The 27,783-nt window shown below is 25.3% G+C and overlaps 1 protein-coding gene across 1 annotated transcript; it reads left to right on the top strand.

Moving 5' to 3' along the window:
• The first annotated feature begins 14,412 nt into the window (after positions 1-14,412).
• Positions 14,413-22,402, top strand: LOC145836166 (uncharacterized). Its single transcript, XM_082943979.1, has 9 exons — positions 14,413-14,782; positions 14,938-15,090; positions 17,143-17,235; positions 17,760-17,891; positions 18,894-18,989; positions 19,683-19,833; positions 21,160-21,218; positions 21,825-21,884; positions 22,034-22,402. The coding sequence occupies exons 1-9, from the start codon at positions 14,447-14,449 to the stop codon at positions 22,076-22,078; spliced, it is 1,125 nt and encodes a 374-aa protein (XP_082800105.1). The 5' UTR covers positions 14,413-14,446; the 3' UTR covers positions 22,079-22,402.
• The last annotated feature ends 5,381 nt before the right edge of the window (positions 22,403-27,783 follow it).

Genomic DNA, 27,783 nt, shown 5'->3' with positions numbered 1-27,783 from the left:
AGAGTTATCAGCTCGCAAAAAAATTTAAAGGTTTTATTTTTGTAGTTACTGGCACACTTATGATTATCAGTTTAATTTTGGCCAAACGCAGGAAAATATTTTCTCAGATTTTTCTTATAAACCATCAATAATCACTTTAAGATTTTTTACACATGGTAACCAATTTATAAATGAAATGTATTAGACATTTTTCCAACGTAATCACTACCATAGTGACAACTTAATTTATAAATGGTGTTAATTTTTTTTTGGATGGATAAACGTCCTTGTAAGTTCTACTTAGAGGTTATGTAGTGTAAAAAATCGTTTTAAAGTTTACAGAGCAAAAAATATAGTTTACTTCCTCTTAGAAAACTTCTCAAAAATATTGCAAAGTTAAGGAATTTTAAGTAAACTTATCTTGAAGGCCAATCATTTTCCACGCTATCGAACTTCTTGCTCTTAGTTATTACTGTCGATAATGAGTTGCCTAGATAGTAATAGAAAAGAAAGAGTTTTGAAGTATTTTTGAACTCTTCTTTAAGATAGCAAGAAGAACACAGTCAGCTAAAACGCTAAACAATACCATTTAAAACTCCTAACTTCTGCTTGTCGAAACAAAAAGATGTCTACGGATCATATAATACCTCTGAATTAACTTTCGAAGTAATTTAGTTAGAAGTTTACCATTAATTGATCGCTCGACACAAACATCCGAAAAGTTTAATAAGTTATTATGCTCCTCTTGTTTTGTAAACTTATGGTTTTTGTTAGGATTGTTAAGTAATTTAAAAACTAACACTTTATTTTTTCTATTAAACATAAGAAAAGTATAACCTACGTATCGAAGATACACAAAGATGTTTTACAGTTAAAATATAGCTTACTTTCTAGGTAGCCAGCAAAATGTTGGCAAAGGTTGGACTCATTGCCACAGAAACCACCTGTATGTACATTATACCATCAGGACTTAACTTAACGCTTAAAACAACAATATGTAACATTACTCCACACAAAAACCCTGGTGTTTGAGAACACCTTTATGCAAAACTCAATAGCCTCAACTACTGGAATACTAGTAAACAAGCTTTTGATGTCATATGGAATCATATGAACGTTTAGAATTTAGATGCACCCATTGCAGAACATTTAGTAAACAACTCAACATGTGCAAATAGTTATAATTTAAATAGATTTAAAACTATTAAAACTTGTTGTAACGTTTTCAATTTTATTAAACTAAAAGCTATTTGAATTTTATTAAGAAAACCTGTTTTATGTAAGCTAAAATATTTTGATTATACTGTTTATTTAGTTTCGTAATACTTTATAAGGTGTGTTATTGCATTACATTAATGTATAGTTTTACTGTAGGTTAAATATAAAGTAAGTAAACTTAAATGAGTTTATATATTACTAATTGCTTTTGTCTTTTATTACTCTTTTGATTACTTTATGATTACTTGGTTGCTATATAACAGGGGTCGGCAAACTGCGGCCCGCGGGCCAAATGCGGCCCGCGAGCACATTATTTTGGTGAATGGAATGTGGCCCGCGAAAGAAAATTTTGCGGCCCGCGAGCATGTAAATGTGGCCCGCTAAGCAAAAACATATTATAAGTTAAATTTGTTTGATTTGTTTAGTTTTAAGTTCCTGTATAACATTTTTAAACAATTAAAATACTTTACTGATTTAGCTTAAGCTGTGAAAAAGACAGGTTAGGATTCCACCAGGTTTTGTTTCTCATTTTTATAATAACTTTATCCATACAACAGCAAATTATTTTCTGAAAAAAGAGTGTTATAAGTGCTTTGAATTAGTAAGATAGTTATAAAATATCTTTTTGGGAAAAACTAAATGCAAATGTTTTCCATTTTTAAAAAAGTAATGCACAGTAATTAACTAAAATGTCTTTTCTTTACAGTTTAGTTTTTTTTTTCACACGTTTTTTATACCTAAGTTTCTATTACAGATGTTCTATTACTAAATGTTATATTCTAGTGTGCACAAAAAATTTTTAAATAACATAATAATGATAAAAAAAATAAAATAATAATAATAAGAAGAAATAAGGTTTTTTTTTTTTTGGTTTTGACACTTTTAATGTTTTAAAAGTTTTCTTTCATTTTAAACTAACTCCTATGCACACCAATGAACAAAGATGCTTATATTTTAAACTACTTTTAATTTAATACTAAAGGAGATAGAATTTAGTTTATGCATAATTTTCCTACATTATTGTTTTTACATGTAATATCTAAGTTTGTACTGACACATTTAAAACAAAATATATGAAATAAATTAAAAAATGTCGAAATTTTTTGTTTTTGTTAGGTATACTTTTTGATTTTTCAAACAATGTTTTTTGTCAAAATAAGTGAATATTTGTGCGTTGCACACTAATATAAACAGTTGCTGTTTTTTAGAACTACCTACTTAATACAAACTAGATTGAAAAATAATAACTTATTAAGTTTGTACATTTTTAATCAAAATAGTTCAAATTCGACTAAATAAACAAATAAAAATTCCCACACTCAGACTAAGACTATTTGAAGACTTCAAATCTCAGGCCAATTTAGTCATTTTTTAGTATTAGTCTTGAATTGTTTTTTGTATGCTAAAATATCAGGCTAGTTTTGGTCACTCAGACTGATTTTTTTGCTTAAAAGAGTGGTAAATTAAATTTATGATGAATGTTTTGTTCAATGCACAGTGTTGGTTTGAATTAAAGTATATTTTTAATTTTAAGTCTTGCAGCTGATATTATTTGAATTATTATTTGTAATAAATATATACATAAAAGTGTAAATAACTAAAGTTGCTAAAAAATCCCGGAAAAGCTTTGAATTTGACATTTTATGCTTAAAAAATCTGTAAAAGCCTTGAATTTGAAAATTGTCGAAAAAACCTTGAATTTTATTAAATTTTTACATGTAAAGTAAAGAAATTTCGATTTTACACTAAAAATCTACCATATAATATTCTGAATTAAAAAATACATTTTACAGCTTAACAGTATCTTTTTAATTTTTCTATATCATTCAAGACAGTTTTTTTTTACCTTTAACTTAATTATGTACTGAAAATAGAAACAAAAAGTTATACTTTTAAAAACTTTATATTGGTGCATTGCACTTTTGCTTTTAAAATATATTAACCTATTGCTGTGCTTTGTATTGGAACTAAACCTAGAATTTCTCTAAAATGTCAAAATTAGTTATACTACCTGTAATAAAAATTCTAAAACAAGCAACATGTGTCGTATCATTTCTCGCATCTTAACAGACTGATTTAAGTCCTAATTTGGTTTAGGCGGCTTTATAATCTTCAGACATTTATTAACACGACTTCTTGTTGATATTGAAGAAACAAACAAAACATTTCACTATCCCAAACACAAATTATTTAAATAAGTTTTCAACTCTAAACGGTATCTTTTTTTAGTAATTACTTTTGCTACTTTATAACTTGCCTTAACAATTTTTTCTAATCACTCTGTAGTTACTAAAAATAATCATGTGCTTGTTAAAACTGACTTAAGCAATTTTTTTTTGTTTCTCTCAATAACTCCAAACTAACGTATTTTGGTTCTTATAGATCCTTTTATAATTCACATTTGCTCTTTTTAAATGCAATATTTTTATTGCAGATAAATAATTGCTATAATGATCAATAAAAAAATAGGTTTTTATAATTCATTAATAGCTTAATAAATTTCTATAAATTTGTTGAAATTTTAAAAAACTTAATTGTCAATTCAAGCTGAATTATAGTAATCTTTTAATTATATAATTAGTTTACTGTTTATAAACTTCGGTATGAACTTTGTTTTAAACAGGGTTGCCAAACAAACATGCCAGTTTAATTTTTTTTTAATTTAGACTAGGTTTAAGCTATATAAGAATATTATATAAATTTCAGCTGTATCTGAAACTTTCATTTTAAAAACGTTAAACAAATCTTTGGCTTCTCAGAATAGTTTTTATGACTGTAATGAAGTTTACTAATTGTATTTTTTTTTGTCTATTTAAATATTGTGCTTTTTTATAATAATAATATTTTAGTTATGTATAAAGGCTTGATTAACAGAAAGTTTTTAGCTATTTTAACTTTTAATAAACTTAAAATATAATTCAAACATTTTTGCTTTTGCAACCGTGTAAAAAACTAATTATTTAGTAATAAGGTACTTTGTTGAAGGATTCCAGCACTAAAAAAAATTTATTAGCTTACATACAGTATCAACAAGTATTAATTTTATTTAAGTAATTACTGAATTTTCTAAAGAAGGCAACCTATTTAAGACACAAAAACTATTTTCAAAAGTTAGCTATTTTTTTGAATATGAAAAGATGGTTCATGATATAAAAAATATATAAAAAAGACTCCTAAATGTTTTTCATGCTCGGTTTTTATAGAGAGTTAGGTTGTAAGTAAAATAATAAAATTACTTTATTAAGTTTAACTTACTAAGTGTTTAAGAAAGTACATGTTTTATTAAGACTTAAGTATATTAAACAATTGAATTCTATTCCAATAGATATTTGTATATTAAATAGGCATTCTATGTGTAGTTAAAAGTCATTTAGAGTAATAAAGTAAATAAAAGTAAAACTATCTTTGGTATGACCAAAACTAAAGCTGAAAGATTACTCAAATATAACTAAAACTAAAACTGTGGCCCGCGAAGATTTTGAAAACTTGAAATTCGGCCCGCGAGCACCAACTGCCTGCCGACCCCTGCTATATAAGTTAGTGAAATTTTATCTCTTGTTAGCTTTGTAATGTACTGATGAGAACTGCTCGAAATATACTTTTTATTATTGTTTGTTGAACGATAAAAAAGCGCTCAAAAACTTTGGTCTAAGGACCTGGTGTACAAGGGAACCTTTCGGTTGTCGAGTCGTACACCACATGCTTATATAATTTCTTACGAGCTATTAGATTTAAATTTTTATCATTTAAATAATTAGAAAATTAAGTCTAATACCTCTTAAGAACAATCAGCTAAACGAAATAAAAGAAAAAAAAACTAAACGAAAATTAACTGAATTCTGTGTATAAAAATGTACTTAAAAACTTGTTAGTAACATAAGAACTAAAAATATATATAACTTTAAATCAACTTATAAAAGGAGATAAACAATACTTATAGTAAACATTTGAATACTTGAATGATAGGTTACAAACTCTTTAAAGAAATTAAAAATGTAATACGCTAAAATGTCTTTATTACTTTCAATTTCATCAGTATTTTGTGCTAAAAGTATTATTTTTTTATTTTATTTAATAATTTTAATTGAACAGTAAAAGTTATTTTACATTCGAATAGATAAATAAAGTGTTGTATAATTTTTTAGTAACTTTAAGGGGGTGAATTCTTCCATAACTGAACTTAACTTTTACAAATGAAAATAAAAAGACATTTATTGTTAAATTTGTGCTTCTAATTACAAAACAAAAAAAAATAGTAACATTAACAACAACAAATTTTCTTCTATTTTAAAATATATTTTTTTAAATACTTTTCTAAGTCTAAAATTGTAATACTACAAGACAAAAAATATTTGTAAACATAAAAAAGAACTTTTTTCTGATTTTCTTAGAAAAAGAGATTTTTCAACATAAGTTTGCTTGAAACAGTTATCTCAGCGTACTTTTTAAATACTTAATTTTCTTTAAAGTATATATATCTATAACTTTTCTTTTTACGTTGGCATGCTAAAAAAACGAAAAGTTTGTAAGTATTCTGAATTTAATTCAAAGTAGTAATCTTAAAAAATAACCTAAAGAATAACCAGAAAGAAAATGCTGCAATCTAGATTAAACCACTGTTATTATAACCGAATAATTCAACTTTTGAACAAAAAAACAAAAAATAATAATAAAAAAGTTGCTTATTAAATGACAAGTGCTATTAACTCCTTGAACAAAAGTAAATAGACGAGTAGCAATGATCATTAATGACCTTGTTAATCACTTTTTAATAGATAACTTTTAACTTCATCCTGGAACTTTCCAAAATGACTTACATTTTTTAAATATAATGGCAGCTCAGTCCATAACTTACTTCCTTGGTAGGATAGCGATTTATGACCTATTTTGCTGTTGAATCTAGGTAGAAAATAATTTGTTTCTGAAGACCTTGTATGATAATTATGGACATTTTTTATACTTATATAGTAATTTTTAAAGTTATCTGGTAACAGATTATTGTTAAACTTAAACAGACCTAATTTATATACATACAGACCTTCAACATCTAATATTTTTTCTGAGTTTTTAAATTCTCTTAAACTGTCATCATACTTCTTATAATGTATGCATCTAACTGCTCTGTTTATGAGAACACTGACATCATTTATACATTTTTTATTTGCTTTTCCCCAGCACAACAAACCACATCTAACATGAAATTAAAGATCAAGTTTAATGCTTTTTCATTTAAGAAGTGTCTGGTTTTATATAATATGCCTAATGTTTTTGTACTTTTGTTTTTATAGTTTCTATATGTTTTGACCATTTTAAATTTGTGTCTATAATCATTTCCAAATATTTATAGCTATTTGTGTTTGTTATAACTGTTCTACCTATATTTGTATTAACATCCATATTTTTCCAAAAACTATTTTTTGATTGATATAGAATTATGCTACTAGTTTAATTAAGATTTAGTTTAAGTTTGTTTCCCTTAAGCCAATCTGATACCTTTTTTAGTTCTGTGTTAAAATTTTTACTGTCATTTAGGTATGTGTCTTTTGTAAATGTTTTGTATAACATTGTATAATCTGCAAATTTGAGAACGTTAAGACTAGTATTATTCTGTAAGTAATTTATATGTACTAGGAATAACAATGGTCCTAATACTGAGCTTTGTGGTACCCCCACTTTTTTTTCACTTTATTATGTTTTTTTTTACCAATATTACTAAAACGATTAAAATATCTCAACGTTTATTTATTTTAAATATATATATGAATTGAAAATTGAGTTATATTAAAGCAGGTTTCCGCACATCTTTAAGTACGATGTTTTATTTTTGATATGGTTTTTTAAGTTTTGTGGCAATGCTTCTTTATTTAAATGACTTTTAACTTAAAGTTCTTTTTTTTGCTTTAAGCTTTTTAAGGTTTTAGTACTGCTAATGCTACATAGTTATTTGTCTTAACTTATCTATATAGTTATTTGTACTATCTATTTGTATATTGCTAAAATCACTAAGATTTTTCTTATTTGCTATTAAAAATTGAGTATTTAAACTAAACTTATTGTAACTAGACAGTTTAGGTTCCAGTTTTAACCAAATACTTAATTTAACTACTTTACAGTTGTTTAGGGTTTTTCTATTCTCATTTCAAACTTATGATTTGTTTTGTTTTAAAGTTTTATCCATTGTCTATTTCTACTAACACTATCTTTTTCGTTATTTCAACGTTTTACAAGCTTATTTCTTTATACTGATAAGCTCATTGAGCAAAACACTGTTTATAAAATAGGTTGTACAGTAAGCTGAAGTACTCTTAAACAACTAAAAATAAAATTGTTGCTTGTTTAATAATAATTTGATGATTCACATGCTTTTATTTACGTTATAATATAAAATTGTTAGTAAATTTATGATACTAGACGGTAACTTTATTATATAACATTTTTTTTTCAAAACCTACTGTAGAAAACGCTTTATTGTTTAACAAGTTAAATATGTACTACTCCACTTAAAAATTTCTATACCCGCATTTAGTTTAAACATATAACCAGTTATCTTATCTAAGTCAACATCAATCAAATCTATTTTATATCTGATCAACTTTTTTTAACTTATTTATTGTTCGCTTAGTTTATACCTCCCATCAATTTCAAATAATACTTATGTTTTATTATTACAAGATTTCCAAAGCATAGCAGATGTTCGTAAGCAAATTATCAAACGATAACTCGAGCATGAAATCTTAAACTAAAACAAATAAATCTTTTCTCAGTAAAGTTATCTTCCTCTCGAGTCCGAAAATTAAGCAAAACCCAAAAGTGCGTAGTACGCACTGCGTGCTCAGTAGGAAGTGCATATTTAAGAAATCTCGATGTTTTTTTATAAAAAAGTTAATTACAATCTGTTTAAAGTCATACTATGAAAATATGTAAAGTCTAAAAAAGGAAAACATAAATACTCATTTTATACATTCTTTATATTAAAAATGTGAATTATTTAAAAATAATAATCTAAATCCACTGGTCATTTTTTTCTTTTAGGAATTGTTTTTAAATATCGCTTGTAAACAATTTAATATTCAAATTTTAGTTATTAATGGTGCAGTTGTGATTTTGCTGTTCGTTATTTATTAAATTATTTAATTTTTATTAAGGTTTTTTAACAATTTTTTTTTTTTAGAAAACTTAAGTAACACGTTTTTTTTTTTGACAATTTTTATCGTAGACAAAACCTTAAAAAGAATCTGATAATTGAAAGGTCGATAACTGGATAACTGAAAGCTTTATTTGTACACAAGGTCCTAACTCCTCGGACCGTATATTTAAGTTTTTTTTAGTCGTTTGATAAACTATATACAACACTAATTTAGGGTTTTTCGGTAAAATTTTAAAACACAAGTTAGCACTTTTAATAAAACGGGACATTTTCAAAATCCACCCGCGATCAAAATCCACCTAGTCAAAATCGAGAACCGCTTACCGATCGAGGGTAAGGGTTAAGGGTAACAGTGATAATAAAAAACAAATAAGAAATAAGTGAATAAATACAAAAAATATATATAAAATAAGTTTATAAATAAAAATTATGTAAAAAATCCGGTTGATTTTGATAGTATGCCAATAAAACGTCCTTTGCTTAATAAATCGTACTCAAAAATAATTGATTACCTAAAAAAAGGGTCAAGAGGAAAATGACTACATTAATTTTTTTTTTTTTGAATTTCTTGCAACTTTATTGCATACATCTGAATTGCATAGACAATACACCAAATATTCTAACAGTTTTTCATTATGTTTATATTTTCACATATTCAATAAAAAAGATTTTTTTCAATCTTGTATATAGCTAGCTAGGCTTTTCTCAATTTTTGTAGATTTGCATCTAGACTAGAACTAGTTTTTTTATCTAATTACCAGTTCATTTCATCGTTACTCGTTTCCATTTCAGTTTTATTTTTTATTACTGCGCATGTGCAAAATTCAGCTGTTTCTAGACACTGAATAAATGCAACCATATCAGCTGATTTACAATACTAATGAATCAGCTGTTAAACAAAAATTGTCAAGCAGCACTGAGACTAAGTTAAGTGTAGGATTGGTTTTAAGACAGGAATTTGATATTTTTCTGGTTGTTAAAAACTTTTTTTATCATTTATAATTTTAACTAACCCATTCAGATAAATTTAATGTTGTCTTCTATTTGTTTTTCATTTCCATGTCCTGGACAAGACATTAAAAGATATCTGTGTTGTACGACTTGAAAACCCAAAAGGTTCTTCATGCACCAAGTCCTAGAATAAATATTTTGAGCATTTTTTTATCATTCAATAAACTAACTATGTCCATTAATGTTGTAAATGCTAGATTTTATTCTTCAGCTCAACAAGTTTCACTTTTGCTTTTTAAAAAACTAATTTTTTCCAAGATATAAAATTAACTTCTGATGTTTTATATCTAGAAAAATTTGGTCTTACATATTTTTTTGTGATGACATTCCTAAAATTATAACTTTTCATGAATTTTTTAATTTTTTTAAATATTTTCTTGTAATTTTTATTAATAAGATTGGCCATTTTACTTAGAAAACCTATAGTTTGTCTTTTTTAATCTTAAACTGAAATAAAAATAAACTATACAGTGTTGATTTTAATTATTTTGAAAAATTTTCTGTCTTGAAGCTAGACGTGCAATATTGTGACAATCAGTAGAGTAGAGAAATTCACCGATTTCTAGGGCAAATTAGTCACTTTATGTATTTTTTTTTTATTAAAACTATTTTCAAAGACTCTTCTTTCCTAAAAATTAGCTTTTAATAGACAAATATATACCTATTTACTAAAAAAATAACTTTTCCATTTTTAAACAAAACTTCTTTATAATGGTATTTTTTATAGTCATGTGAACACAAAGGGTGAAATCATATGTTTACTGTCCTTCTCTTAGTAATTTTAAAATGAATTATAAAGCATCTAGAAAAATTTTGCACAATAAATTGCTTAAAAAATGTGCCTAGTAGGTAATTTAGTTCCTATTTTTTTCAAAATAAAATTCAAGGGTTTAGGTTTTTTTATTGCTGCATGAAATATATATTTTATTAATAGTTATGAAAATTAGGTTGAATTTGGAAAATAATGATTATATTTACTTTTAAAAAAGTTTTTTACTACAAATATTTTTTGCACAGTATGTTATATGCTTAATAAAGAGCACAGCAAATTGCAAATACAAGCTAGTTTAGCAGGATGGCCAAAAAGCCTGGAATTTGACAATTTAGGCTATAGAAAGTTTAAACAATTTGAGAGTTTTTTTTTAACCTTGAATTTTAATCAATTTCTACATGGTAAGTAGTAAAATTTAAAAAAGACACCAAAAATCTATCATATAGATAAACAATTTTTGTCATCATCAATATTTTATTATTAAAAAACTGATTTAAAGTAGCTTTACAGTGTTTTTCAATGTTGTTATACTATTTAACACAGTTTTTTACTTTAAACTTAACTTTTACTTAAAATAGACCCAAAAACAAGTTCTTTTGAAAACCTGAAGAAAATTTTCCAAAGTCCATTAACCCTGGGGTGGCCATTTTACCGAAAAAAAAGTCTGTAAGATTAATTTTTTTTTTTGAAAAAACCTTGAAACCGGGTTGTAAAAAACCTAAAATGTAGGAAAAATCTGGAATTTGACAATTTATATATAAAAAAGTTCTAATTTAGAACAATTTTTACATGGAAAATGATGAAATTTTGGTAAAATACTTTAAATGTATCACTTAGAATTTTGTATATCATTATTATTTATATAATTTTTTCAACTTTACTCACAAACACTCGCTTCAGTACTTTGTACTAAAGCCCGCTTGGTAAGATCCCAACAGCAGTTTCTTGTGACTATGCCTGCCTAATGAGTCCTAATAAGGACAAAACTGGTTGTAGCTTGTTTGTCTTGAATGCTGTTGTTGTTGGTCAAGTGGTGAAGTTTATTATTTATTTATAATAAAGCACATTTAAAGTAGCATTACAGTATTTTTTCAATATTTTTATACTATTAATGACAGTTTTTTACCTTTAACCTTATTTTATACTGTAAATAGAAAAAAAAATGGATGAAATTTTAAAACCTGGAAAAAAGTTCAAAAAACTGTAATATAGAACTATATTTAGATGTTTAATAACAAATCCTAGAATTTATAACGTTATTCAGACTTTTTGAAATTTTCAGATTTTATGAAACACATTTAAAATGTCAAAACGATATCTTTCTAGTTATTTTATGCATCATTTATTATATACTTTCACATGAGCTTGTCTCACAACAACTGAAAGTCCATGCTTTGACGCTGATGACTTTTTCCAATGTTTTTTTCAATAATTTTTTAAACAACTGCACCAGATTTCTTGTCAAGTGCACAATGCATTAATTCTTACATTTCAATTAGACAAGGCTAACACTTTTATCATTCTATCAAGTATTAGCTTCATGGTAAAATGTAATTGTAAAACTGCTAAATTTTTCTATTAACATATTAACAAGTACCCTACTTGAACAAGCAGATATTGTAAGCTTTTTAGTATTGATGATCTGTAGCAAGGACACTCCCATAGTGAAACTGTAATATATACACAAAAGTTTAAATGCAAGTGGTGTTCATGTACTATGTCACTGTCAAATATGGGAAGAAAAGCACTCACTGTACATATGAATTGAGCTGGATATAGAAATAAAAGGCCAGGAGTTCACCGAATCCAATAATTTTTCTATAATGCTGCATTAAGCTCCAGTAGGGTAAGTGGTGAGAGCAGCAGCAGAGTAGCAAGTTGTGAGAGCAGTGGTGTAAGTCCATCAATAGGTTTGGTAAGTAAGTCACAAACCACAACCGCTGAAATTTTATGGGCATTACACACTGTCAAGCACAATTACTCAGCCATTTCGTGTAACAAACTGGCAGAGCTGAACAAAAAAAAAATTTTCCTGACAGTGCAATAGCACAGTCATGTCAGATACCCCGAACAAAATTATCATACATGATAAATTTAGGCCTTGGACCACGTTTCAAAAACATCTTGCTGCAATAATAATGGACAAGCTGTGTTTATAAGGTATTATAATAAGTATTTTGCTGATAGAGCTGTTTATTGCAAATACATCCATCATACACAGATGGTTTAAGTGATGTAATGGAAGTTTGATGATTGAATTTAGCAAAAAACTGTTGTTTTTAACCTGTATTAAAATTAGATTGAAAGCTTTATATAGTTTCAAGTGTTAGATTATGTATTTTAGAATAAGTTTAATTTAAGAGTTTGATTTAGAAAAGTCAGGAAAATTTTGGTAAAAAGTCAGGAAATTTTTCTCAGCTTGATCTGTGGCAACCATGCATAATAAACTGTTTGTAGATTGAAAACTGTAAGTTTGTTTGGTTGCAACTGAATGATGAGTTTCAATAATAAAAAAACAAACATCTCAATCTAAAAAGAGTTGTGGTCTGATGACACAAGTAGTTTGATCAAAACTTTTTATTAACTTGAGTTTAACTAAAACTAATTCAGCACTTCTTACAAAAAATTGAATTTTTTCTTTGATGTTCTTATTGATTCAATGATAAATTTTTAAAATTTTATTACAATACAATGTTTCACTCGTTTAAAAAAACGAGATCTTCAGTTGTTTAAAATCTGTAAAAATTTATGTGATAACAAGTAGGAAGACATTAGGCTAAACTTGAAATAAAAGAAGTTAAAAAAAGAAAAAATGTATAACAAAAAACTGAGTAAAATCTAATTAAAACCTATAGTTTAAAGTTACTAGCGTATGATGATTTTAATGTTGCTAGGCTAAATTTACAAAAATGCACGTTACTTAATAATTATACAATCTTAAAACTTAAACAAAAAAAAAAATATATATATACAATAAAAAATAATTCTACTAACATTTAGTGGCTTTGTGAAATCTTTAGATAACTAACAAAGAAAAACATCTCTTTAACTAAACCTTTAAGTTAAGTTTACTCGTTTAAAAAAAAAGGTTTGGCTATTGTATTATGACGTAATTATATATTGGTTTAAGTACTTGTACAAATTAAAATAGATATTTTTTATCAAAACGCTCTTAAGTTTTGAAATAAAGCTTCTTAAAGTGTATACAAGAGCATATTAACTCGTTCCTTTTATTTAATGATGTTTCCCCGTCAGCGTTCGCTATTTCCATTTTTTCATAGGAGCAGGTCCTGCAGATTCTCTGCGGTTTCCTTATGTGTCCGATGTGGTGTAAAATTTCCCATTTGATGTTGTAGTTAGTGTTGTTGCGTTTTAGCTTCCAAATATATTTGGATAGTTCGGTTCCGTTCTCCTTGTAAATTTTATATCTCTTATGTGGCTATACCACCTTTTCTTGAAAGTTCCTCCTGTGCTTCCTACGTATTGCTTTAATTCTTTTTTCGTCGTGACCGTAGCTTTATAGATAACATTCTTAGTTAGGCATTTGTTTTTTAGCGGGCATAAGTTTTTGTTAAACCAATATATAATTACGTCATAATACAATAGCCAAACCTTTTTTTTAAACGAGTAAACTTAACTTAAAGGTTTAGATAAAGAGATGTTTTTCTTTGTTAGTTATCTAAAGATTTCACAAGGCCACTAAATGTTAGTAGAATTATTTTTTATTGTATATATGTTTTTTTTTGTTTAAGTTTTAAGATTGTATAATTATTAAGTAACGTGCATTTTCCTAAATTTAGCCTAGCAACATTAAAATCATCATACGCTAGTAACTTTAAACTATAGGTTTTAATTAGATTTTACTCAGTTTTTTGTTATACATTTTTTCTTTTCTTAACTTCTTTTATTTCAAGTTTAGCCTAATGTCTTCCTACTTGTTATCACATAAATTTTTACAGATTTTAAACAACTGAAGATCTCGTTTTTTTAAACGAGTGGAACATTGTATTGTAATAAAATTTTAAAAATTTATCATTGAATCATTCTCCTTTTTAAGTCGAGAACTTTGATTGCAACCTTTAAAGCAAAAAGTACGCGATGTTCTTATTGTACTAATTACTGTGTACTCAATTATTCCAAGCATGAGTAGTTTATAGAGTAAAAGTTAAACGAAAAAAAGTTTGGTGTTTAGAGAAATTTGATTATTAAAAGAATATTTTATATACTTCATAAGGTTAACTTGTGTATAGTATAATACTATTTATTGAATATTTTTTCAGGCTTTAGTTAAACAAATATAATAAAATACAACTAAAAATATGAATTCTTATGTTCAAAAAAAATCTCTTAGTCAAGATATAATAGTTTTGACCAAAAACAGCGATATTTTACAAAATAAACAGTTTAGTGGTAAAGCAGGGAACCAAAGTAAAACGAATAGTATTTGTTTACTGACAAAAGTAGAGATACAAAAGGAAAGAAAATTTAGTAATGATAATGAACAAAACAATACTACCTCTAAGAAGCCACTTGATAATATTGAAAAAAGAAGAATTGCAAATTGCAATGAAAGAAGAAGAATGAAAAACATAAATGCTGGATTTGAGTCTTTAAGGGATTGCCTTAAACTTTCAGTTGATAACAAATATAGTAAAGTAAGTTTTTAAATAAAGTTATTAATGTAAATAGTTTTTACTTTTTATTTAATTTTTAGTTTAGTTTTAAACAGGGTTATTTAACCATCTAAATTTTGAATTTTTTAAGCAATTGACAATTACATAAGAGAACTAAAAGTTATAACTTTTTTTAGGCAGCATTATTGCAAATGGCAGCAAATGAAATGAAAAGCTTAAAAGAAAAGTATAAAGAAGCAAATGAAAAATTAAAAACTTACGAAGATGCAAGATTAAGTTGCTCTTGTGGTGCTATAGTCAATGCTGAAAAAGTAAAACCTTCCAGAGTTGTTAGTATTTTTTACAGTAAAACTTTTATTATTAGTTTTAAAATGTTTTAATACTGTTTATAAAAGTGAATTTATTTTATGTTATAAGATTATACCTAAACTAATTATTATAAAACATATTAGCACAAGTAATGTACAGAACACACAAGTCTTACCAAGAGAGTTGATCTCTATTAATCATTTTAAACTGAAAGATTTACATTTTGAAAGCTTGATAAATTTCATAAAGACAAAATAGTTGTGAAACAACAAAAGCTTTTATTTACCTTCAAAAGTATTAATTTGTGCTTTTTTTTATGTATAAACATTGCTCATAACATTTCAAAATGGTACTGTTTATTTATTTTTTAGATTTAATCTGGTACTTGCTTTTATCATATATATATATATATATAAAATACAGTTTTTATTTCACACAAAAAACTTTGGAATTTATACGGCTGAATTATCTTTAACTAACAGCTATACTTCTTTCAGCAATATTTATTTTTCAAATTTTATACTAAAAATTCACGTACATTCTGTGATATATATTTTTAAGCTAAATATTTTTCAAAGTTTTTATTGTTTTATTCAACTGTCATCCTCTTTTTAACAAACCAAGTTGAAAAACAATTAGTTATAGAATTATTAGAAAAGCCTTTTAGTTTAGTTTTTTTTTTTTAATACCTTTTTCTTTGCTTTTTCGAATGAATTTTTTGATTATTATCTGATATATATATACAAGGATACGGTTAAGTAATTAAAACAGATTAAAATAGCTTTCGTAAGTTTTTAAAATTAAAACTTTTAAAAACTTCTTCAACATATTAAAACCATAATTTGTGTATGGTATGTTTAATCAAAATTTATGTTTTTTATTTCAAATTTAATTTTAAGTTTTGATAATAGATGAGTTATCACATTTTCCTAAAAAGTTATTAAACTATGTAGAATAATAGTTCCTTTTAAATATTTTATATAAAAGATAAGATAGTCTTTATTATATTAGATCAGACCACAAAAAAAAATAAGAAAAATGAACATTTTTTAGAATTAAAAATATTTTAACAGAACATTGTATGATTTTTTAGTTAAGTGTTCAGAGTTGGTCACTAATATAGATTTAAGTTGTAATTAATTGTATAAGCATCTCCCTCAGCTAATACATTAAACTATTTTTTTAATGTAAAGATAACTTTTTTATTTGATTTATACAAAAAAAAATATTTTTCTACTTTCATATTAAAAAAAGCTAATTGACAGGCTTCTTTAGTTGGTGATAAACTTTTTATATGTTCAATTGCTAATTTGCAAGTTATTCACAATAAATTATTTTTTGATGCTTGCCACTAGTAATTGATTATGATGTCTGTTTTTTTTTATAAATAACTGGCTTTAAATTGAAGTACTCACTAAATAGAAGTAGTTTTTTCATATTCATCTCGTAATATCACTAATATACAAATTTTAATTTATACTTTTATTAATTTTTTTTTTTTAAGTGTTTTTTAGTCTAAAAAATTATTAAGATCAATACTTATCAAATTTTAAAGCTATCTAAATCTTCAAAAAAAAAACCAAGTTTTTAGAAAAGTCAATACTAAATAAATTGTTTACGAAATGATTTTATTACTTAATTCTTTTATATATATGAAAATAGCATTGCATTTTCAGAAAGGTTAATAAATAAAACAAGGTTTTAAACTAGCACTTGTTTAGCATTACAACCTGTACTCACTTAATGATTATCTCAAGTCAACAAAGTATAAAGTTAATTTTGTAAATGTCTCGAAAAAAGATACATATTTTTTGTATGTTTCAGTTTGTGTTTAAAAACAGTGTATAAGTGTTTTTTATTAATTCTAAATAATATAATTTATATTTAAACAGCCATAGACTTGAAATTTTTGTATTAGATTTAAATAGTTTTTACATTACTCTAAATTATTAATATAATTAAATTAGTAGTGTAAATTAAAAAATTAAGTTAAAATTCATAAAAATTGCAATTTAAATGAATTATTATAAAACATCATTATTAAATAAGTTAATCGTTTAATGTTTTCATAGATTCAAGCAAAGCGTATCTCGAATGAGGATGAAGGTATAGGAAGTCCGTATTCATGTGAAGAAGTTGAAGAAATTGCTGACCCAAATCTAAATGTTAGTTTTGTTCAAAAAATTTTATCAAGTTCTTATAAAATTAAAACAGGATAGCTTAATTAAAGTTAACTAATTAAAATTTGTTTTTGTTTTTAACAATTTGGTCAAGTTTTTTAGCAAGTTTAATTTTGAAAAATATAATTTAGTTTGAATTTGTATCACTTTTGCTTAAATTAAGTTCCTTGCGAAAAAAACAACTTTGAAATTGAATATAGTTAGTTATTATAAATGTTAATTAAAATCAGTTTAAACAATATTCAATTATAAAAAAAAAATTAAAGAGTTTTTAAAATTTAAAACATACTTACCAGACATAAGCTACATGTAGAATCATACTTAACTTAAAGTATAATTTTTTATCAAACTATATGTCTTGTTATTAAATTTCAGGATAGTAGATAATATGTAAAACTGTACCTTTATATTTTTTTAAAACTATATTTATTTGATTTTTCTAAGTAAAATAATTTCATATGCAAGTTTTTTTTTATTAAGATATTTTTGATTCCTTGTATTTTATATAGGTATACACATTGCCTCCAAGGACAGGGATAATGCCTGTAATGAAACTTCCTAATGTACAATCAATAGGTAAAAAAAGACCCTGTGCAAACAGTCCAATTTGTCAACTCCAATCTAAAAAAAGGCACATACAGGTATCAACACTAATTTCCTTTTCACATACAATAGTATATTTATGAAAAATATTAAGGGCATAGGGGGGTCCACCTTGATTTTTACAAGTTGATCTTATTTTATAGAGTTTCATCCGAGCTATCAGACATTTTTAACCGTTTGAAAAATTCAAAGTATTTTTTGAGATATTAGCAGTCAAAGTCGGTGACCTCAATAGGTTTCTAATGGAAGGCGCAAACTAAAAACGCGAAAAAAGACCATTTCACTAAAAATCTATCTCCTCCTTCATTTTTTAAGCAATCTTCTTCAAATTTTCACAGAAAGTGTATTATTAAACTTTACATTGAATGCAGGAATTTTTTTGATTTTGAAAAATAAAATTTTTATTAAAAAAATACCACCTATTTCTTTTGTTTTTTATATCTAAAATTTTTATTTTTTTTTACTTTTTAAATTCCAACATTAAAAGTCTTTTAAACTATAAAAGGAACGTTTCCTGAAAATTTGAGGTCTCTATCTGAAAAAAAAAGGATAAGATAGGTTTTTAGTGATTTTTTAAATTTCTGAGAAAATTGACCCCGAAAAACTTGCGGTCCATACGTTTGTATCGAAAACTTATTATAAAAATTACAATATCTCAAAAGTTAAATAATGTTTTTTAGTTTTATAAAAACTGGCTTGTAGTTTGTACTTTAAGCTTTCATGTAAAATCCAATGTTATTTTTAGTAAAAAAAAATGTCGAAAAATGACCCCCTATGCCCTTAAGTTATAATAATATAATTGATATTATTAAAAGTAATAAGTTTTATCTAAATATTCTCATTAGATTTTACGTTTGTTTATTGATAAAAATTTCAAAAAACTTAGGCTTACTTTTATAAACTACTATAAAATTTTACATACTTACTTTCGATTACACTTAAACAGAGTATTTTATAGATTTTATACATTCAAAAAAGTTAATAAATAAAAATCTAGAACAATTGAATTCAACTAAATTTATATACCTCACATTTTTTAGCCGCAGCTTATAAGGATAGGCTCAATAAATAATATGAACAAAAATGGAACAACTTTTAAAGCAGAAAATATCAAAGCAATCCGTTTTCTTTCAAAAGTAAATTGATTTAATAGTTATTACTAGTGTATTTTTTTACCTTACTTTCCTAGAATGTTTAATGTTTTTTTTTCGAAAATTTCAAAAAGACAACTTCATGCTTACTTATCAAGCAGTGCTTTTGAGAAAAAAATCAAATGTTATATTTTAATAATATTAATTATTTTATCAGTTATTACATACACAGAGTGTCCCAAAAATACACCCATTCTTCAAAGTCAAGTTCATCTGCTATCACACAATTTGATTTAACAATAATCAATGGTTTAATCTGTAACAAAAGTATAACCAATTTATTTTTCTGCTTTATCGTTGATATTTATTTACATTCAGGATTAACTTATTACTTGTATTAATTTTCGGGATACCCTGTGCACTACACTTTCTTACTGATGTTATTTTGAATAACGTAAATTATAAAAAGAACAGTTTTATTCGTATAAGTAGATTAGATTGAAATTGTAACTTATTTTGTTTTGCTTCAACATCTATTTAGCTTTTTATTGCAAACGTTATTGCAAAATTTATTTAACAGATTATGTTATATTTTCAATTCTTATTTTTATAAAAATAAATGTAATAATGTTTAAGAACTTAATTAAAAGGTATATTGCCAACTATTTTATAACTGCCACCATTATTTAAGCCTATTTTTGGGTAAGTTTTGTGTTATTTGAGTAAAAATAATTCCAGAATTCGTTGCCAAGGAGTAAAACAACAAACTTAATGGGAAGTTCTTTGTATCCAGGTGCCAAAGTTGTGTCTAACATGGATATACGAGGCAGATTAACGGGGGTCATGGTTAGCCCAATGCCAAGCTCAAATTTCAAACACTATGATCAAAGTCAGTCGATTATCTAAGTTAACTGAAAATGTTTAATTATTATTTATCTCAACTTCAAAGTATTAACTTGAAAACCAAACTATTAATGTGGTATTTAGTTTTGTAATATATCTAACAGTAAAGTTTTCTCACCTGTAATCGTTGGAGTAATTGATGTATACTTTCTAAACAATACTAAATTGTTAGCATCTGATTTATAAATGATTTTTTTTGTATTTCTTTAATTTGAGCAGCTTAAATCTATTTTACTACAATTAGATCATGAATCTATAATATCAATAATTGTAGTAGAATTTAAATTGAAAATTTGTTTTATTTCTTAAATTCGTAGTTAAACATGTACGGTGCAGTCGTGCTTGTACTATCTAAAATAAATAAACAAAATTTCAAAAAGATTTTTGTTTTTGAAAATGAGCCTATATTTTTTGTTCTTTCAACTACCTTGTAAAATTTTCAAGGGTGGCCAACTATAGGTGTTTAATTATTTTAACAATCATATGGGCTCAATGTGTTTATTTACACTTATTTTTAAATTGAAGTTATATTGTGATTAGAATTCAGTTTAAGTTACTATTAGAAACTACTTTTAAATAAGATGCTTAAAGTGAGCACAGTTTATATTTTAACTCCATTCTGAGAAAAATATTATGGTTATGTTCATATAAATATCATATGATGTAAATCTTTTATACAAAACCTATTAATTTCACCAACTTCGATTCTCCATATATCACCTTTTTTTTGTTAAATTATCCTAGTAAAAATCTACGTAATAAGACCAAATTGAAAAAATAAGTAAGACACCTCCCTCTATGCTTTTAAGAAAAACTAAGTTTTATAATACCATTTAAATTATATAAAAAGTTGTCGTATACATAACAATTTATTGATAAAACTCAAGTATACAGTGATTCTAATGCCATGATGTTTTTCCTAATTTTTTGAATTCATATATGTATTATTCTAAATAAAAAGTATTTTTTATTTACTAAAATTAAAGTTCCAGAAATTTTATCAAAACTTATTTGTCAACAACTACTAAACTAAGGAACTAGTAATCATTTTTACATTTTAGAATTTTCTCTCAATTAGTACTAAACTAACTACAAATGCGTTCTAAAGTTAAGTTTTTCTAAGCTAAAGAATTGAATTAAATGTATTTTTTGCAAGTTTCAATATTTTTAATTAATAAAAAGCTTTGTGTAGTTGTTGTTGTTTACCTTCTTTTATACAAATAGTTCTAAAATAGTGTTAATTCTATTTTGTAATTTGTCTTGTATGTTATTTTTACTTCACTTAAACTCACTAGTAAAACATTCATTGCAGAATATTCTGATTCATTATGTAAAAAAGTTTCGTTTTCTTCTCAATCCCACATCCAACCAGTAAGTATTGTATTTTTACATATTCGTTTTTGTTCATAACGAGCAGCTAATTGTAATCTTTCTATCAAATTAAATAGTATTTATAAAACGAATTTGAAATATGAAATTAAAGCATTAAATTAAACTTTTAGAAGTACAAGAGTAGAGTTTTTTTTCTTTAATTTATTTTATCTTAAATTTTGTTTAATTTTATTTTTTAAGTAACAGGGTTGCCACAAAACCTAGAATCCTGGAAATACTTGGATTCTGAGAAATTAAAGAAAAATCCTGGAACTTTGAACAAAAATCTCTAAAAAGCCTTGAATTTTAAACGATATTTACATGTCAAGTAAAATTTTGTTTTGATACAAAAAATCTATTATATAGAAAAAAAAAATTTGTTATCAAAAATGTTTATTGTTATAAAACACATTTAAAGTGTTGTCAGTTAACAGTATCTTTTCAGTGTTGTCATATTACTTAACACAGGTTATAACCTAAGTTTAACATTAAACTAACAATAGACCCAAAAACGTGTACTTTTAAAAACCCGGAAGAAATTTCTCAAAAACTAATGGCAACCCTGTAGTAAATAGGTTTTTATTTCATACGCCTTAGTTTTCACAGGTGAGTGATGAAAAAGAAGGTTGTAGAACTCATCATGACAAATTTGACTCTTTACTAAAAGTTAGTTTAAAAATTATTTTTAAATTAAAAAGTCAAATTTTGATTTTTTACATCTTTTTTTTTCGTTTTATAAATCTATCACAAATGTTTGAAGTGCAAAATTAACAAATGTAACATGTTAGTTCTTTATATTTTTATTATATTTGCAGGCAATTGAAGCAGTTGAAAACCAAGAAAAAGTTAAAGTGTCTTAAATCGTTTGCTATTTATTCATTGCAAACAAAGTTGTATTAAAAGTTATTTAAGTCATAGTTTGTTTTTATTTTTATTCGATTTGTTAGTTAATTTTTTTACGACATAGACAATTATTTATTGTACCACGTAAACTTTTTTGAAGTAATAAACAAAAGTATTAATACATAGTATTACTCTTTAAATTTATTTTTACATTTGCTTTTGTTAATGCTGTTAAAGATGTTTTTTAGTTCACGTAGTTTTTTTTTGTATATGATATAGCAATGCTTTGTTTAGATTTTAAATTACTTTTTTAAACTCTTATTTAAAATAAAATAGCAAAAATTTTAATAAAACAATCGTTTAGGTAAATTGTATAGAATGTCTTATAAATGTAGAACGTGTGTATTTAAATGTTGTGGAACATATTTTTTGGCACAGTTATAACTTAAAGAAATAAAAATTATTTAGTATTTTAGAAATAAGCTCAGCTAAAGGAGTAAATATTTTAAGTAATACATTTTTTATTATAGTAAACTGAAATTGTTCATAAGCCATGAGTTCAATAAAAGATTTTATTAAAAGTATTATCCAAAATTATTTACAGGATTCACACTAGATTTCCCTAGATATTTTCAGTGTTACCAAAAACACTAGATTTTTCATTATAAAACTTAAAAACCATAAAAAACCTTTATTTTGCTTAGTGCTTAATTACACATGCAATTTTTTTAAGATGATATATGTTTATTACTGTGATAAAGTATACTAATTTTAAGATTATGAGTTTAAAAGCAAAACAATTAAAGTTCTAAAACTCGAGAAATGTAAGTATATACTGTACTTATTATTTTTTAGCTTTATAGAGCACTAAATTTTATTAAAGGGATCAACAGTTATCAAAAATCAAGTTTGAATAAAACTTTTAAGTTTAAACATGGCAGGAAAGTCTTTAAACAGATTTCAGTACTTTTAACTGTTGATTTTTGAGGGAGTAAAAATAAGATAAAGCCTTTTGAAACATTCAGAAACTTATCTTTTATTTTGATACACTGCAATACTGTTCCTGCTTTTAGCTAAATATTTTTTGCAACAGGTGCTTTATAAAATTTTTATAGATAGTTTAAACTATATAAAATGTTCACAAAAACTTTTAAAAAGCAAAGTTTATCAGATAAAAGTAAATTTATAATAGATTAGTTCAATAGTTACAGCCGATAAACTGCTATTGAAAGATTAACTTTCAAAAACATGTCCATAGTAACTAAGCAAAGGAAATAATAGTATTGTGCACACCTAATTATTAATAGTAAACATTTAAAATATTATTGTAATGGTAACTATTTTAAAGTAAAGTTCTTAAATCTATTAACAAAAAAATTGTACTATATTCAGATAAAAGTTCTGTTTAAGCCATATACAGGGTTGCCACTCGGTCAGGAAAATTTTTTTAAAATTACAAAAGTCAGGAAAAAATAGGGGGTTTTGAAAAAAAGTCAGGAAATTTGATGAAATTAAAAAAAAAGTCAGGTTTTGTCAGTTTAAATTAAAAAAATTCCTTGTTTTCCAAAGCCTTCAAATTGTGAAAATTAATTAAAAATCTATTAAAGTCAGAAAAAAATTCCAAAATTTTCCTAGAAATTTACAAAAATATTAAATTTTATTTCCAATGCCTTCTTCATCTGGTAAAATTAGTAAAATATCCTTTATAAAACTGCTAAAATTTTCTATTAACATAATGAACAAGTACCCTACTTGAACAAGCAGATTTTGTAAGCTTTTTAGTATTGATGATCTGTAGCAAGGACACTTCCATAGTGAAACTGTGATATATACACACAAGTTTATCTAGCATAGTTTTAGAATCAAAGTGTTTTTTGTTTAAGTAAAAAAATGATTTCTTTATAACTAAGCAGTTAGTTTAGTATTTTATGTAACAAGTTAATGTGTATATTGAAGCGGAATGTAGACCAGATAACGGAAACTATATCTTCATTGGATGAAGAGGTTGAAGTGCTAATAAAAAAACGGAGAAAATAAATATTAGTACAGACATTAAAAAAAAAACAGTATTTGATTAAGTTCTTTAATGTTTTAACTGTAAAAATTAGTTATTGTTTTAAGGTTTGAGTTGTGAAAGTTTCTTATTGATTTAAGGTTTAATTGTAAAAGTTCCTTATATGTCGTTTTGTTTATTTAGATACATTTATGCTAGGAAATTCTAAAAAAATGTGTTCTTTATTTTTTAAAGGTTTCAGCTGTAAAAATTTGTTAATGTTTTAAGATTTTAGTTGTGAAAGTTAATTCAAGGTTTTAATTGTAAATGTTCCTTATATATCGTTTGTTTATCTAGATACATTTATGCTAGGAAATGCTAAAAAATTGTGTCTTTTTTCAGACAAGCTGTGTTTATAAGGTAATAATACAAGTATTTTGCTGATAGAGCTGTTTATTACAAACATCAATCATACACAGATGGTTTAAGTGATGTACTGGAAGTTTGATGATAGAATTCAGCAAAAAACTGTTGTTTTTAACCTGTATTAAAATTAGATTGAAAGCTTTATATAGTTTCAAGTGTTAGATTATGTATTTTAGAATAAGTTTAATTTAAGAGTTTGAAATAGAAAAGTCAGAAAAATTTTGGTAAAAAGTCAGGAAATTTTTCTCAGCTTGATCAGTGGCAACCATGCATATATTTATTTTAGTTTTTTTTTCTGATTTAATTTTCATGTAACCCTAGCTAATGTAAAAATTTGATGAATCTTTTTACATCCGCAATTTAATAGTAAAATATTTTGTATGCTACATACAGACTAAACAATTACAATATTTAAAACTTTTCTATTAGATCTTATTATAAGTTTAACGTCATGTCAAGGACAGATAAGTTTTATATTCAGAGTATATAAGTGTTCAGGCTTCTTGTACTTTATTTTATCTGTGGAATAAAAGTCCTTAAAAAGTTTCTTGTGATTTTTGTTTAAACAGTTATAGAAAAAAAATATGATATTAACGTTTATGATGCAACTACAAACTAAAAAAAAATTAATTAATGATTTAGCATTGGTTTAAGAAGATTAAAATAAAAAATATATATTTTGAAAATAATCTGAAACTACAACAATTTAAAATAAAATTAATTTTTAAATATATTTTAAGTAAAATAATCAAAACATTAAGCTTTGTTGAAGACAAAGAAGTTATAATATAAGAAAAAGTATTTTAAGATTAATTAGTTTTTAAAAATTCCTGAAAAAAAAATGTAAAAATTAACAAATTTCTACTGGTTGGGTTAGAAATGATCAAGTTAAATATTATCGGTTAGAAATGATTGGGTTAGATGAGAACAGGTTAGAAATTATCAAGTTAGAAATAATCGGGTTAGATATGATCGGGTAGACATAGTTAGACTTCCATAGGCCTATTAAGATAATGGAATTAAAACAAAAATTAAGAAAAATTAAATAATTTTGTTATATAAAGTGGACAAGCATATTTTTAAATAAAATCTAGCTAATAAAATAGTTATGTCATGTAACAAACTGCAAAAGTATGTTACGTCAATTAATCGTCTTGAATTTAACTAATAATTAATAAACTCCTACTTAGTCCTAGAGCAAAAAAAAAGTCACTAAAACTTTATCAGACTCTTTAGGTGTATAACAAGTCCGAAGGTAATTAAATCCCATCGAAGTTAATCTTCTTTAAAGCTTTTACTTAACTTTGTATAATATCCAAAATGTTTTAATTACGACTTAAATTATTACTTTAGCTGACAGTTATTTATTTTTTAGTATAATTTTACTTATTTTACTTATAATTTTAGTATTTATTTTACTTTAATAAAAAGAATTAAAATAGCGTAAGTAAAAACAAGATATGACTGAAAAAAAAACATTTAAAAAATAAATATAGTTAAATAATAATTTAAGCAGAAGCTCAAAAAAAAATCCATCAAAGTTTTTATGCATCTCTTTTTAGCAATAAATTTACTAAAGTAATTTGTACGAATATCAAAAAGTTTTCGAATCTACCTTTTATTTTTACTTCATAAAAATTATTTCGCAACACAAAATTTGTAATAGTCTAGTAAGTTGGTTCAAAGAATTTCTTCATGATAGAAACCAAAAAATAGTAATTGGTTACACACTATTAGAATTTTTTTCATATTGTAGTAAAGTGCCTTAGAAAAGGCCACTCTTATTATAAATTTTTCAAATGATATGATCATAAATGAAGTTGATGTTAGTAGCAAAGTTAACCTCTTTGCAGACAACACAAAAATTTTAGCCATTCTAATTCAAATTAAAAAAGTATTTAGTCGTAATTTACCATTGGCTAAAAGAAAGAAAATTAAATTTAAGTCCTAATAAATAACAGGTTCTAAATATTCAATATATACGTCTACTTTTGACTTTGTGTTAAACAATATAAGCTTTTATTTTAAGATCTTAGAATTTTAGTCATTAAAATTTTAATTGAAACCACCATACTAAATACGTTTACCAAGTTTTATAAACTATATAATTTCAAGATTCATATCTACTGATATAATTCTTAAGAAATAGTTTTTCGTATACATTCGTCCTAAGTTTGAATACAACAAGTCAATCTGGTCTCCCTACTTGAATAATATATTTTAACCATCGAGAACCTCTTCAAAAAAAAACAGAATAGTCTCTAACCGCTGCAATAATTCTTTTATTTCTCACATTGAAGACTAAGAAAACTAAAAATTTATTCTTTAGAATACAAAAGACTTATATTTTTCTTAATGCTTTTTAAAACTAGTTATCCACCTTTGATTTATAATCAATATTTCAACCTTATCATATAATTAATTACTAAGAAATAAAAACAAAAAACACATGCAGTCATAAATACAATCGTGTTTGAAAAATAATTATTTTTTTATCGTTTAGTTTAAATGCAGAGTTAGCTTCAAAACAAAAAAGTTAACAGCTTTGATTTAATTTAACTTAACTAAAATAAAATTTACATTAGTAGAAATTATCAGTAATTTACCAGTTTTATACTAATAAACGCTTGTTTTAATATTTAGGATTTCGTTCATTCTATAGTTAGCAGCGCCTTTCCTCTGTAAATAATAAACAATGAACTTTACCGCAAGATCAACAACAACAGCATCCGAGACAATCCTACGACCGGTTTCGTCCTTATTAGGACTCATCAGGCAGGAATAGTCGCGAGAAACCGCTATTGTGATCTTAAACAAGCGGGCTTAAGTACGAAGTACTGAAGCGATCGTTTGTGGGTAAAGTTGAAAAAGTGACACAGCTAAATCATTCACAGCCCAACGTCTCAGACATTGTCAGCTTGTTGTGAGATTGTAGTCTGCGCTTGTTTAAGATCACAATAGCGGTTTCTCGCGACTATTCCTGCCTGATGAGTCCTAATAAGGACGAAACCGGTCGTAGGATTGTCTCGGATGCTGTTGTTGTTGATCTTGCGGTAAAGTTCATTGTTTATTATCGATTGCATAAAACATCTCAACTTCGTTGATGATGGCCGAAATAAATACTGGCTAAAACTGATCAAACGAGCGCAGACTACAATCTCACAACAAGCTGACAATGTCTGAGACGTTGGGCTGTGAATGATTTAGCTGTGTCATTTTTTCAACTTTACCCACAAACGATCGCTTCAGTACTTCGTACTTAAGCCCGCTTGTTTAAGATCACAATAGCGGTTTCTCGCGACT

Source organism: Thalia democratica, chromosome 5 (genome assembly GCF_965202585.1).
Source record: "Thalia democratica chromosome 5, ktThaDemo2.hap1.1, whole genome shotgun sequence".
In the NCBI taxonomy this organism is placed as follows: domain Eukaryota; kingdom Metazoa; phylum Chordata; class Thaliacea; order Salpida; family Salpidae; genus Thalia; species Thalia democratica.
The sequence above is the reverse complement of the archived record's forward strand: the minus strand, read 5'-3'. Positions and strand labels throughout refer to the sequence as shown.

Bases quoted from the DNA above. Each gene is read 5' to 3' on its own strand.
- LOC145836166 (XM_082943979.1), top strand. From the start codon at position 14,447: ATGAATTCTTATGTTCAAAAAAAATCTCTTAGTCAAGATATAATAGTT. The intron at 15,091-17,142 runs GTTAGTATTTTT...ATGTTTTCATAG, and splicing joins AAGTAAAACCTTCCAGAGTT to ATTCAAGCAAAGCGTATCTC. The intron at 21,885-22,033 runs GTTAGTTTAAAA...TTATATTTGCAG, and splicing joins AATTTGACTCTTTACTAAAA to GCAATTGAAGCAGTTGAAAA.